General features: G+C 39.1%; 1 protein-coding gene across 1 annotated transcript in view; it reads left to right on the forward strand.

The window, feature by feature from the left end:
* The first annotated feature begins 4,082 nt into the window (after positions 1-4,082).
* Positions 4,083-13,514, forward strand: part of TMEM38B (transmembrane protein 38B) — a 40,347-nt gene continuing 30,915 nt past the window's right edge. The window contains exon 1 of the mRNA XM_049770897.1: positions 4,083-4,253. Within this exon, the coding sequence (XP_049626854.1) occupies positions 4,142-4,253 (112 nt within the window). The 5' untranslated portion in view covers positions 4,083-4,141. The remainder of the gene's footprint in view (positions 4,254-13,514) is intronic.

A 13,514-nucleotide genomic window follows, 5' to 3' on the forward strand; every position in this document is an offset into this window, starting at 1 on the left:
TATCTGGAGAAAGATATATCAGTCTCCTTCAACAGCTGATTATGTTGGAATCTACAAACTCCTTTAATCTGTTGACTCACAGTCCCAATTTATAAACTCTGATCTGGTTACTTCCACATTGCTGCAAGGTTGGTAGGTGGATCTGAGAGTTAGTAAAAAAGTAAATGAAGAAATTTTTGGTTGTTAGGAGCAGGCTTAAAAAAACACCCAAAAGGAACACTTTGAAGAGATTGAATATATTAAGATATTAATAAAATCTTGGTTTGTTTCTGTTTTTATGACCTCCCTCTAGTCCTGATCTTCCTATTTTGAAAAAAAAAATTGAATGTAATACCTCTTACTAACACTCTTTGGCTTTCTTCTTTTTCAGTATCCTATGTAAAAAATTTCTAAGTGTCAGAGACCATATACTCCTATGAATCCATATTAATCACCTTCCCTCCAGTGCAGAATATCCAGGAGAAGACAACTGTCCTGGGTCAGGTAAGTCTGTTTTTCTTGGCAGAGTTAAACGGGGGGAAGGGAGGGCACAGAGACTGCACAATATCGACCCATTAGGTCATCCACCTGCTGCTACTAGCACAGAAACATCAAGCTTTTTGCTCTCCCGGAAGATTGGTGGTTCAACAAATCCTGGACTATCATATTTCATGCCAGCCTTTCAGAAAGTGGTTGTTTTAGCTGTCCAGAATTGTTTTCTCTGACTGCAACCTATGATGCTGTTTCTAAGGGGTCTCTTTTACTTCCCAAATTCTACTTTTCAGTGATTTAATGGTGACTATTATTCCTGAAAAGAAACAAATAGTAACCTTGATAGCTGGTAACCATGGATAGAACTTGGCAGCTGTAGCACTGGAGAGTGAGTGCGGTTTTGGCATTCTTTACATTGATGAATACTTGAGATTTCCTTAGTAGTTTATTTTTTAATTAGGTAAAATTTCACTTTTTTTGTGGGGGGCGGGGATTTGGGCCACACCCAGCAGTGCTCAGGGGTTACTCCTGGCTGTCTGCTCAGAAATAGCTCCTGGCAGGCACGGGGGACCATATGGGACACCGGGATTCGAACCAACCACCTTTGGTCCTGGATCAGCTGGGGGATCGAACTGCGGTCCTTCCTTGGCTAGCGCTTGCAAGGCAGACACCTTACCTCTAGCGCCACCTCGCCGGCCCCAAAATTGCACTTCTTAATAGTGTAGTTGTGATGTTTTGAGAAAAGGATTTTGGTTTCTACTGCAAAAAAAAAAAAAAAAGTGAGTCAAATCAGATTTTACAAGACACCAGATCAAAGGTACCATTATTCGATACATATTAAACCCTAAAGAATGTGAGTGTTTATATACTTGAATTTTTTACCACGTTATTAATATTATTTTATTTTATTTTTGCTACACCTAGAGGTGCTCAGGACTTACTTCTGGCTCTGTGTTCAGGGATCACTCCTGGTGGACTCAGGGAATATATGGGGTACTGAGGATTGAACCCAGGATTTCTGCTTGCAAGGTAGATGCCCTACCTGCCTTACTATTGCTCTGACCCTGGGTTATCACTTTAATTTCAAGCACCAGCAGCATCTGGCTTAAATAACTCATAGGGTAGTTTAAGAGCAACTAGTGCTTTCTAGTTAATTTTCCTTGATAATACTGCGTATTTAAAAAGTTGAATTAAAATTAAACATATTTTGTCTTCAATGTCATATATGAGTATACCATAATTTGATATGGTATAATTGTTAAATAAAAAGAACACTATAATGAAAATGTCTAACCAGAATACTAAAGTTTAGAATTGTAACTGGTTTCTTTAAAATGAGTGAAACCTGCTAATCATGAACTCTAGATAGTCATTTGGAAACTATTTGATTTACCACTTGTACAGTAAGTAATTATCATCAGAGAACAAGTTTAATGCAGTATGTTTATTTAAAAATTTATATGACTTGTCTTGTTCATTTTGTTTCATTTGTTGTTGTTGTTTTTGGCCACATCCAGTGGCGCTCAGGGGTCACTCCTGGCTCTCTGCTTAGAAATCGCTCTCCTGGACAGGCCATGGGGAACCTTATAGGGGAATGACGGGATTCAAAACACCATTGGTTCTCGGGTTGGCCGCTTTCAAGGCAAAAGCCCTACCACTGTGCTATCTCTTCAGTCCATGTTTCATTTCTTTTAAATTAAATTATTGCTGGGCCCGGAGAGATAGCACAGTGGTGTTTGCCTTGCAAGCAACTGATCCAGGACCAAAGGTGGTTGGTTCGAATCCCGGTATCCCATATGGTCCCCCGTGCCTGCCAGGAGCTATTTCTGAGCAGACAGCCAGGAGTAACCCCTGAGCACCGCAGGGTGTGGCCCAAAAACTAAAAAAAAAAAAAAAAAAAATTTAAATTATTTCTTTTAATTCTTGGTAAGTGAATTGGGCTTTAGTACCTTTTACAGTTTTGGTTTATCAAATGAAACACATTTTGGATAACTTGTAGAATATGAGGTGATTAATTCCTTTGGAATTGGAATTAATTTGTTATTGTAAGTTGAATGTTTGATTTACCCTTAATAAAAACTCTGATTCTCTTTGACATTGCCCCATTGAAATAAAAAATGAATTTTATTATAATTCAGAATTTAATAAATAACAAATGATAAATTTAATTATAATACACATATTTTTAACTTAGAGATGTTTTAAGAATTGCTTCACCTGGCTGTGGTCTGGACTTATTGCAAACATGGCTCTGCATTTAGTGACTCACTCCTGGAAGTGCTGGGGGGACATATGGGTTGCTGGGAATCAAACCCAGTTATCCAAGTGTAAGACCTGAGTCCCTAACCATTGTAGTATTGCAAAATCCCCAACTTTTTCTTTAAAGTTCAAGAAACAAAACACGTATTTTGGAATTTAAGGCTATTTTGGGAAATAACATTCAAATTCTTCCTGCTTTTAAATCTACAACACCATATTAAAAACTATGAATATTGGGGCCGAAGCAATAGAACAGCGGAAGGCCTTTGCCTTGCTCGCGCTGACCTCAGGGAGGACCGGGGTTTCAAACCCCGGCGTCCCATATGGACCCCTAAGCCAGGAGCGATTTCTGAGCACACAGCCAGAATAATCCGAGTGTCACCAGGTGTGGCCCCAAAAAACAAACAAGGAAACAAAAAAAACTATGAATAAGAAGCAACTGAAACATGACAAAGAAAAACATGTATTGCTTTGTTTTGTTACCACCAAACTTTGTACAAGTCACAATCATCCTATAAGAAATATGTAATCTTGGGACAATACAAGTTTTTTGAGGTCTGGATATTAACTTTTTTTGTTCTAGTAATATCTCCATGTCATATATACTGCGATTACTTGAGCCATACTAGATGGGTGACATTCATGTACATTTAAAAAAATTCTCCCTCTGTGCGAATCACAGAGTCACACACACACATCACAAAATCACACACACCACACACACACCACACACACACTCACTCACTCACTCACTCACTCACTCACTTCTTTCAAATAGCTAATTGGAGATAATAGTTCCTATTAAAATGCATGAACATAGCGTGAGTAAATTTAACATAGAAAGAAAGCTCCCCCCAACTTTTCTTGATTCCACAGAGCTTTCATATATGTAGCAATTTAGTATTTTAGTCTTCAGAAATTTTATAATATTTTTTTTAGCATCCAGAAAATTTTAACCGAGGAAATGAAAAATAACTCTTTACCCCCCGTTTAAAAAAAATGAGAGCTGTTACTAAAAGTACATGTTAAACATCAACAACGTTTGTCTTATTCATCTCCTTTGCTTTATTCACCTGCACCTTCTTTGGGGTTTGACCAGTGACTGCTCTTGGCGCCAAGAAGTCACCGGAGGACCCTTATAAGGAGAAGAAGACGAGCGAAGCGGGCAGGAGCAGGGCAGAACCCGCCCCTTGGGCCCACCCGTCCAATCGCCTGCGACTCCTGGACCTAGCCCCGCCCCTTAAAGCCCCGCCCAGAGGCCCCCACCCCCTCCGTGCGAGTTCCCCACGCGCAGTGAGCAGGCGCGGGGCTCCTCGGGCATCCCTCCCTCCCGCCCTGTCGGCCCTCCGCGCGCGCGCGCGCGCGCTCGCGCCGCGAATCCGCCGCTGCTGTTGCGCTGGTCTGGGTCGTCATGGGGTCTCCGTGGGAGGACCTCACCTTGGCCTTCTCTCGCACACCCATGTACCCCTTTTTTGACATTGCCCACTACCTGGTGTCCGTGATGGCGTTGAAGCGACAGCCTGGTGAGTGCGGGGCGCCGCCGCCGGGTCCCGTGTGCGTCCTGCCTCCCCGCAGCCCCGGCCGTGGAGCGGGGCGAGCGGCCCTGCGCCCCGGGGTCCTGCAGTCAGGCAGTCTGGCTCTGGAGGGGCCCCTCAACGGCCGGCGTTAACGTCCCCGCTGGTCCAGAGGGGGAAACTGAGGCCCGGGCGGGGAGGGTGCGCCGAGATGCACCCCAGGGGCTGCAGGAGCGGCGTGCCTGGTCCGCCGTGCCTCTTAGAGGGGTCCCCCCAGGACCTGGAACCGGGCGGCCCCTTGCTGCGCCCACCTGCACATCCAGGGTGGGAAAGATTTAGAAGTCCCTTGGGAAGCCGGCTGAGCTCTCAGGGATTGATTTAATTCGGTCCCTGGGGGGGGGGGGGTCGTGACAATTTTGGAGAACTTGTCCCTAAACATCACATCCTATCACCCCTCTGTGGTGGTTGCCTGTTGCACTCAAGTGCTCCAGTGTGCAAGGTTGTTGCGAATGGGTCCCAGGGCCACTCGTAGGAGTAACATTGTACAAGTTAGCTTTTTTTTTTTTTAAAGATGGTTATTATTTTAGTTTTTTTTTTTTTTTTTTTTTTTTTTTTCCAGCCACTCCTGGCCTTTACTCCACTCTAGGGCTTTCCCTGGCTCTTCTGTGCTCAGGAGTGACCCCTGGAGGGGACCAGGTGAGCCTCCTGAAGTTTGAACTACAGGTGGTGGATGACCATAGTCACTTCAAGGGCCAGCACCTTAGCTCTTAGACTTCTCCGGCCCAAGACAGGCCTTCTAAAAGTTAATATACAGTCATCACATTCAAGTCTTTTGGTAGAAAGTATATAAGATCTTGCACAAATATATATATATATATATATATATATATATATATATATATATATATATATATATATATATATATTTATGTCGTTCTCGCCACAGCAAGATAATGGTGATGTTTACCCTTCCCAGTGTTCTGCCCTTTTGAGTCAGGCTTTGAGTCAGGCTTTACATGTGGTAATTATTTTTAGGGATCCAGAGGAGCCCCACAATCAAGAAGTTTAAGAATCCCTGGGTTCATTGAATACTCAGACAATATTTATTATACATAGTGTGAAACATATTTAAATACCAGTAAAAATGGGTGCCAGGGAGATATTACAGAGCCTGTAAGGTGCCATTTAGCCTCAGCAACCCATACGCTCTTTGGCACTCTCTAGAAGTGATCCCTGCGTACAGAGCCAGGACTGAGTTCTGTGCACCTCCAAGTGTTCCTCCTATAAGAAAAATAAAAATGATTGAATTCATGTGTGATTTCAGCTTTTACCAATATATAACACTCTTTCCTTCCATAGTATTGGCTGTTATCAGTCTATGATAAGGAAAAAGTTTTTGGTGCCAGAGCTAATCAGGATTAAGCTCTGAGCACCACTGACTGTTCTCTCCACTCCAGAGAAATGAATAAAATACAGATCTTCAATCTTTTCACCCCCTTCTCCCCAGATCTTCAATCTTACATTCACATTCGATTGCTAATTTTTGTAAAGATATCTTTAAAATTTAACCGACGGTAATTTTTACTTGTTTTTATTTCAGTCATTTCACAAATGAGTAGCTTTATAGGAATTAGATAACCTTACTTCAGGTTGCATGATTTAGTAAATTACGGAACTCTGACGTTTTTAACTAATTTTTGCTCTTTTCATATCCACGTAATGTTCTTGGTTTCACAATATTTAGTGATTTCTCAATAAGCTGCCACTTGACATGGTTATCCCCTCCTCCTGCTATTTTTATTATTTTCTCACCATCATTAAATATAATGAGAAAGTTTGTCAGTGTTTCTTCTTCCCTTTTTTTATTGTTTTGTTTTTGGGCCACATCCGGTGCCACTCAGGGGTTGCTCCTGGCTTGGGTGACCATATGGGCCGCTGAGTGATGGAATTGCGATCTGTCCTAGGTCAGCTGCGTGCAAGGCAAACGCTCTACTGCTGAGCCACTGCTCCAGCTCCAGTGTTTCTTCCTTTAAATCATAGGTGATGAAAAGAGTGATAACTAAATCAAAATCAGTTTTAGGGTTCTAAAAAGATTCTAAAAAGGCAGCATAGAAATACAAAAATTATAAATGTACAGTAATTTTTTTAGATTGAAGCATCTGTATAATCAACACCTGTATAATCAAATATCTATTTGATAATATCTCAAATTCCCCAATATTATATTATGCTTTTATTTTGTTTCTCACCATACCTGGTGGTGCTTAGGACTTTCTCCTGACTATGTACTCAGTGGTCAACTTTTGGTGGTACTTGGGAGACCATATATGATGCTAGGTTGAACTGGGTTTGGCTGTAAACAAGGCAAGTGTTTTAACCCCTGCAGTCTGACTTGATATTAAGTCTTTTTTAAAGGGCTTAAAAGAGAGTTTTTTTATTTGACTATTCTTACCTTAATAATCCTTTGTCTATGGGTAAGTTAACTTTGCCAGATAAAAGTGTTTCTAGTATTCTTTTCAAATTAATATGGGAGAAAAAAAGCATTTGCTTTCCATGTTACAGGATTATGTTGATTTATCCTAGTAAAATACTGCACTTTGAATACCAGCTGCTAATAGAGTAACATTTGTCTATAGTTAAGGTAATCCATAGCTGTTGTTCAAGATCCATCTGCCTTATGTTTAGAACAAACAGGCAAATTATGTGGAATGTGGTAGCTGATTTGCACCTTTTCATCTTCCATATCTTTTGTGACCTCTGGCATTGCTTTTTTACTCTAGGAACTGCTCCCTGTTTCTGCTATGACAGACATTTATTCCTTAGTTAGAGAATCAGAATGGGGATTGTCCCACCTGCCAAATAATTAGTTCTACATTGTGGAAACAGGGAAATAACAAGAGGGTAAACACATCTGTAATCTGTAGATTTTCTTGTCCTACTGTGATTCAAACATGATCCCACAGTCCTTGAATTGCATTATAGACTAAACTTTTGAGGCCTGCATTTATTTTGGGGAGGGGACTTTGAAGGAACTTCCAAGCCATACTCATCTCAAAAAGGTCCATTTCACATGCTACTTAGCCAACCAGGTGATGCTTAGTGGTCACCAGGGCTATATTTGGTGTTTGTCAAGGGCCTGTATTGTGGAGATTGAACTAGGACCCCTCAAATATAAATCTCTTTAGTCCTGTGTTATCTCTAGCTCTCCTTGATTATTTTTAAATTATTTACTTATTTTTTGCAGTGCCTGGGGTTGAACCTAGGACCTTACCTCACATATGCAAGGCAAGTGGTCTACCACTCGACTACCATCTGCAGCCCTATTTTAATAATTGCGATAAAAACACATACTTGTGGTGTATGAGCCAATGTTTTTAATTTTGAGATTTTTTTAGGATGGGTGTGGGGTGGGCGGGATTATATACCCAGTGGCGTTTACTCCTGGCTCTGTGCTTAGGAATCATTTTTGGTGGAGCTTGGTGGGGATCATATGTGGTGTTGGACATTGAACCTGTGTGCCATACTCACAATACTATTATTCTGGTCACAATTTTGTCATTTTTTTTCTTTTTGTGAAGTAAGACATTTTTATTGAATGGAACTTGCTTAGAAAGATATGAGAGGAGAGAAAGTGACGTGTGTTAAAGAGAGAACACAGTCTTTTCCAAAGTGGAAAAAAAGCAAAGAAACAGAGTTAAGCAAGGGAAATGCATGTTTAAAGGAGAACATGGACTTTAAGCCCCAATTTTGCCATTTTTGTAAGGGATATAAATAAAAATTTACTAATTGGCAACTTAAAATACAGCTGGTGGGACCAGAGCTACAGTACAGTAAGTAGGGCATTTTTCTTGCACGAGGTTCAATCCCCAGAACACTGTATTGTTCCTTGAGCTGGCCAGGTGTGATCCCTGACCAAGAATAAGCCCTGATCATGCTGGGTGTGATTCCCCACTCCCAAATCTGGAGTTGAGGTTTAAGAAGGCTATATACAGCATGCCCTGCTTTCTGGAAGTCATATTAACTACATGCTAGCTAAATGTTAACTCTTTAGAAAATATCTCTGGTGCAACCGGTTCTTAAAATAAACATAGACTGCATATACTAAAATATGAATGTCACGTATACACTACTTGAAAAAAAAATCTTCTTGCCAGAATGTGGGATTATTTTGGAGATTTAATTTTAAGTAAACATATGGGAGTAGCTTATTTTTTTTTAGGTTTTATTTTATAATGAAAATTTAAAATTTTGCTTTTGTTTTGGGGCCACACCTCTTGGAGTTCAGTGCTTAGACCTGACTGAGGGATCACTCATACTCATTGCAGAGTTTAGGAGATCAGATGTCATACTAGGGATTGAACCAGGGACAGCTACATGCAAGTCAAGTACTCTACCTAGAACTGTTGCTTTGGTCCTAATGAAAATATTTATGTTAAAGTCCGCAGTTGATTTTTATATACTTTAATCCAGACGTCTTTAACCACTGGCCTGCAGGTGTAAAGATGGAAAACTCTGGTCTACCAAGTGGTTACAAATGCTGGTATGTGGACTAGTATGTAGTCATGTGCCATTCTGAGGTGTAAAAATGTTGAAGAATATTTTTTTTTAAACATCATACTTAGTTAGATTCAGATATAATATGACAAATTTTGCTGTGTTTTTAGGGAAAATAATTCTATTGGAAGACTATCACAAACACCTTAAGAAAGGTCAGATAGGGGCCGGGCGGTGGCGCTAGAGGTAAGGTGCCTGCCTTGCCTGCGCTAGCCTTGGACGGACCTCGGTTTGATCCCCCGGCATCCCATATGGTCCCCCAAGCCAGGAGCAATTTCTGAGCTCATAGCCAGGAGTAACCCCTGAGCGTCACCGGGTGTGGCCCAAAAACCAAAAAAAGAAAGGTCAGATAATTTTTTTATTTTTATTTTATTTTATTTTATTTTTTGGTTTTTGTGTCACACCCGGCAGCGCTCAGGAGTTACTCCTGGCTCTCTGCTCAGAAATCACTCCTGGCAGGCTTGGGGGACCAGATGGAATGCTGGGATTTGAACCAATGACCTTCTGCATGAAAGGCAGATGCCTTACCTCCATGTTATCTCTCCGGCCCCTGGTCAGAGAATTTTTTTTTCTTTTTTTTTTTTTCTGTAGTGTGGACATTGGAGAGAGCTCCCTAAACAGGACTTTTTAAGTTAGAGAAATTACTTTGGAACTAAGGCAAGAAGGACTATTGTGAGGGCCTGAGAAGTTGCTCATAGAGCTGGAATGCATGCCTGCAGCACGGGAACCATGTTTGATGTCTGGGAACTTCAAAGTTTCTGATTACTGCAAGGTATAATAACAATTATGGTTCCCAGACTTCTGGAGAACACAGTTCCTTCCCCCAAAGTAAAGAGACTGGTGTAAAGAAAGCCTTCTCCTTAAATTTCTCATTTATTTTTGACTAAGAAAATTATATTGTCAACAATTTAAGACAGTTGAGATTAGACTTTTTGATATTGTGTTTAATATGGTGTTCTAATACCAGCCTTGCATTAAGAACTCAAAATGGTTAGACTTTGGGCTCAGAGAATTGGTAATAGTCCAAGGGTTGCTTTTTGCCTCACACTTTTCATTGCTTTCTTTCATTAATCAATTCACTCTAGCAGATAAAAACAGTAGTTGCCATGGACTAATGGCAGTATCCATAAAAATGCTATAATTTATATATACATACATTAAAATGTTTAAATAAAAATTATGCCAAATACATAAAAAAATATTTATGTATATTTTTAATTTTAAATCCTTGTAACTGATGTATGTATTTTCCCCCCAAGTTTTGAAGGGTGAATTGAATGCAAGAGAAGTTAAACAGCATACATAAGGTCACAAAGCTTATGCAATTGTGAAATCATAATTCCTTCTGATTTGGGACAGTTATTAGGGAAACTAATAGCAATGAATCTATAAAATATTTCATACGTATTGTTCTGTTATAAAATAAGCATTTTTAAAACTTCTGCTTTATACTATAGTTTCTTAAGTGTTTCCAGGGCTAACAATCTTATAATGGACCTAACACTATTTGTGAACAAAATCTAAAGAGTGGTAGGCTTAAAAAGAAGGTGACAGTGAAGGGGAAAGGAAAGTTTTTTTGACAAACAATAAGAAATGAATATATCAGTGATTAACTTGTGTGAAAGCATTTAGTAAACTTGATTGGCATTGTTTTAATGCCAAAGGAAAATCTAATTGTTAATAAATTTGGCTGATCTTGTGAGATTGATGGGTTAATCCTAAATCTTCTATTAAAACAATATTAAGGGATATAGAAGGAATATAGAAACTCAAGCCAGTATTTCTAGATAGTCAGCAGTGATCAGTAACCTTATTATTTATTTTTTAATTAATATTTAAAGAACTGACTTAGAAATTGACTTAGGAGTTTTAGGCATATTGTATTTCAACACCAGTCCTACCACCAGTGTCAACTCTTTCTACTAGTGTTCCTGTACTCTATTCTCCATCTGCCCCATATGTCACCTTGACAGGTACAATGCATCTATACAATTTTATTGTCACTGTTCTGTGATGGGCCTGTTACAGCTCTTGTTCAGTTCTACTCTGACTTCCAAAATGTGTCCCCAAGGCAATGTGTGTGTGTGTGTGTGTGTGTGTGTGTGTGTGTGAGAGAGAGAGAGAGAGAGAGAGAGAGAGAGAGAGAGAGAAAGAGAGAGAGAGACAGACAGACAGACAAACAGACAGAGGAGAGAGAGAGAGAGAGAGAGAGAGAGAGAGAAAGAGAGAGAGAGAGAGAGAGAGAGAGAGAGAGAGAGAGAGAGACATGCGTGTGGAGTGGGGTTATGGAGCCAGAGCCTGAATAAAGGGACAAAGGGATGTTTACACCTTTTAGGAGGTGTAAACATGTAATATATATATATATATATGCATATATATATAATATTTGGATTTTTTTAAATTTTGTATACTTCTTTTTTGGGTTTTCGGGCACACCTGCTTGATGCTCAGGGTTTACTCCTGGCTAAGTGCTCAGAAATTGCCCCTGGCTTGGGGGGACCATATGGGACGCTGGGGGATCTAACCACGGTCCTTCCTTGGCTAGTGCTTGCAAGACCTTACCTCTAGCGCCACCTCACCGGCCCCTGTTTACTTCTTTTTTTTTGCCACACCCAGTGATACATAGGGACTTCTTTTGGCTTTGCTCTCAGGAATTATTCCTGGTGGTGCTCAGGGTACCATACAGAATGCCAGGGATCAAACTTGGGTATGGTGCATACAAGGCACGTGCCTAATTGTTGCACTATCACTCTGGCCCCTCATTCTGTTTATTTTTGTAATACAGTAGCCATACCTTATACCACAGGGAATATGTTTCAGGATTCCCGGTGGATGCCTAAAAATCCTAAAAATTGCACAGACACACAGACACACACAAGACCCCAAACAAAACAAAACATCTTTGAAATAGTAAACCAATACAATAATGTAGCAAGTTATAAAATTAATACACAAGAATCTGTTGCATTCCTATGTATAAATAATGTACTAGAAAAAAATAAAAGACTATCCTCTTCAAAATAGGGACTCCAGATACTAAAATACTTAGGAATTAACAAGAGAGGTGGAAGATAAATACAGTGAAAACTATAAATCACTTTAAAAAGAGACCTTCTATTTGGAAGACACCAGGAAATGGAAAAACATCCTCTGGTAATGAATTGGAAGAATCAACATTGGCAAATGAGACTGGGAAAACTGGATAGCTACATAAAAAAAAATAAGCAAAGAAACAAAAATAACAAAAAATGACAGTTTCATAAGAAATGAACTTAGAACCGTATTTGACACCAGAAGCAAAATCAGGATGTTTAGTGGTGACATAATACTATTATCTAAGCCACAACTCATTTACATTTCACTACTTGTCAAAAAAAATCATTATAGAAAGTTTTTCTTAGTCCAGGATAATTTAGGTTACACATTGCTTTAATTTTTTTAATGCCATTTAATATGAAACTTTACATAATTGTGTTTACTGACATAGATATTGTGAAAGTACAGGCTAGATTCCCCCACCCAGAATAGTCTTCAATTCAGATCAATTTAGATTTGATTAATCTAATTTCAATTAGATACATTTATAATAGAAAAACCACAGAAATGACGTATTCTTCAGGTACATTGTAAGCCACCTGATAACTTGTTTATAGTGACACTTGCAAGTTTATCTGCTTTGAAGTCATTCCCTTCTATAAGAAGCTTGTTTAATAATTTTGAGATTATGTCAATTTATGTTTCTCATTAACCTTTTATCTCTAGGTTTATTATATTCTGTCCCAACCTGTCATTTCATCCAATTTAGCTGTCATGATAAAACCTTAGTTCATTTCTATGGCTCTAATTTGCTAACATACTTGATGGTATAAATTTCTCTTGACATAAAAATTTCATATATTGACTGGGGAGAGTACGTAGATAGAGTTGAAAATGAAAGAAGACTAGTATATAGGGAGAATGTTTCTAATGTATCAGAAATTGGTAAAGAAAGCCAAATTAGAAAACTTTATATTCTTTATTAATTAAGGTAACATTGGTTTACAACATGTGTTTTAGGGGTACAGGTTCACATTTTCCTAATATCATAAATATCATGAATATACTAATTAACCCTCTACCAACCGTCTGCTGAACCTGTTCTATCGTTTGACTTTTACAAAACTCTTTTTCTCTTCCTGCTTCCTTAGCTCTGCTCTCAGAATCCAAGTATTTATTTTGTGTCTTTTGTTTGTTTCTGTATCTTCATGTTCCACTTGAATGATATCCAGTAATTGTTTGTCTTTTTCTTTCTCAGTAATTTCATTTAATATAGTCCCTAGAAGTTTCACTGTCAAAAATTGGAAAGATATCTATTTTTTTTAACTATCTGTGTGCCATTCCATTATTTATATATACCAACTTGTCTTGATCCAGCCATCTTTCTTGATGATTTAGGCTGTTATCATATTTTGGCTGTTGAACCAGAGTATTTTAGTTACCTATTATCTATGGCTTAACAAAATGTTTTCAGTCTTACTTTGTTTCTAACTTTATTTTATAGTGAATTTTTATCGTGGTGGTCACTCCTGGCGATGTATGTAGCCCAGTGTTGCTGGGGAGGCCACCAGGACCACACCTGGTGGGGGAGGCATGGCATTGTTGAGCAGTGCATATGTAAGACATGTACTCTGCCACTTGAACCATATCCTCAGCTCTCCAGTTTTTTTTTTTTTCATT

This window comes from Suncus etruscus, chromosome 1 (genome assembly GCF_024139225.1).
Source record: "Suncus etruscus isolate mSunEtr1 chromosome 1, mSunEtr1.pri.cur, whole genome shotgun sequence".
Classification (NCBI taxonomy): Eukaryota; Metazoa; Chordata; class Mammalia; order Eulipotyphla; family Soricidae; genus Suncus; species Suncus etruscus.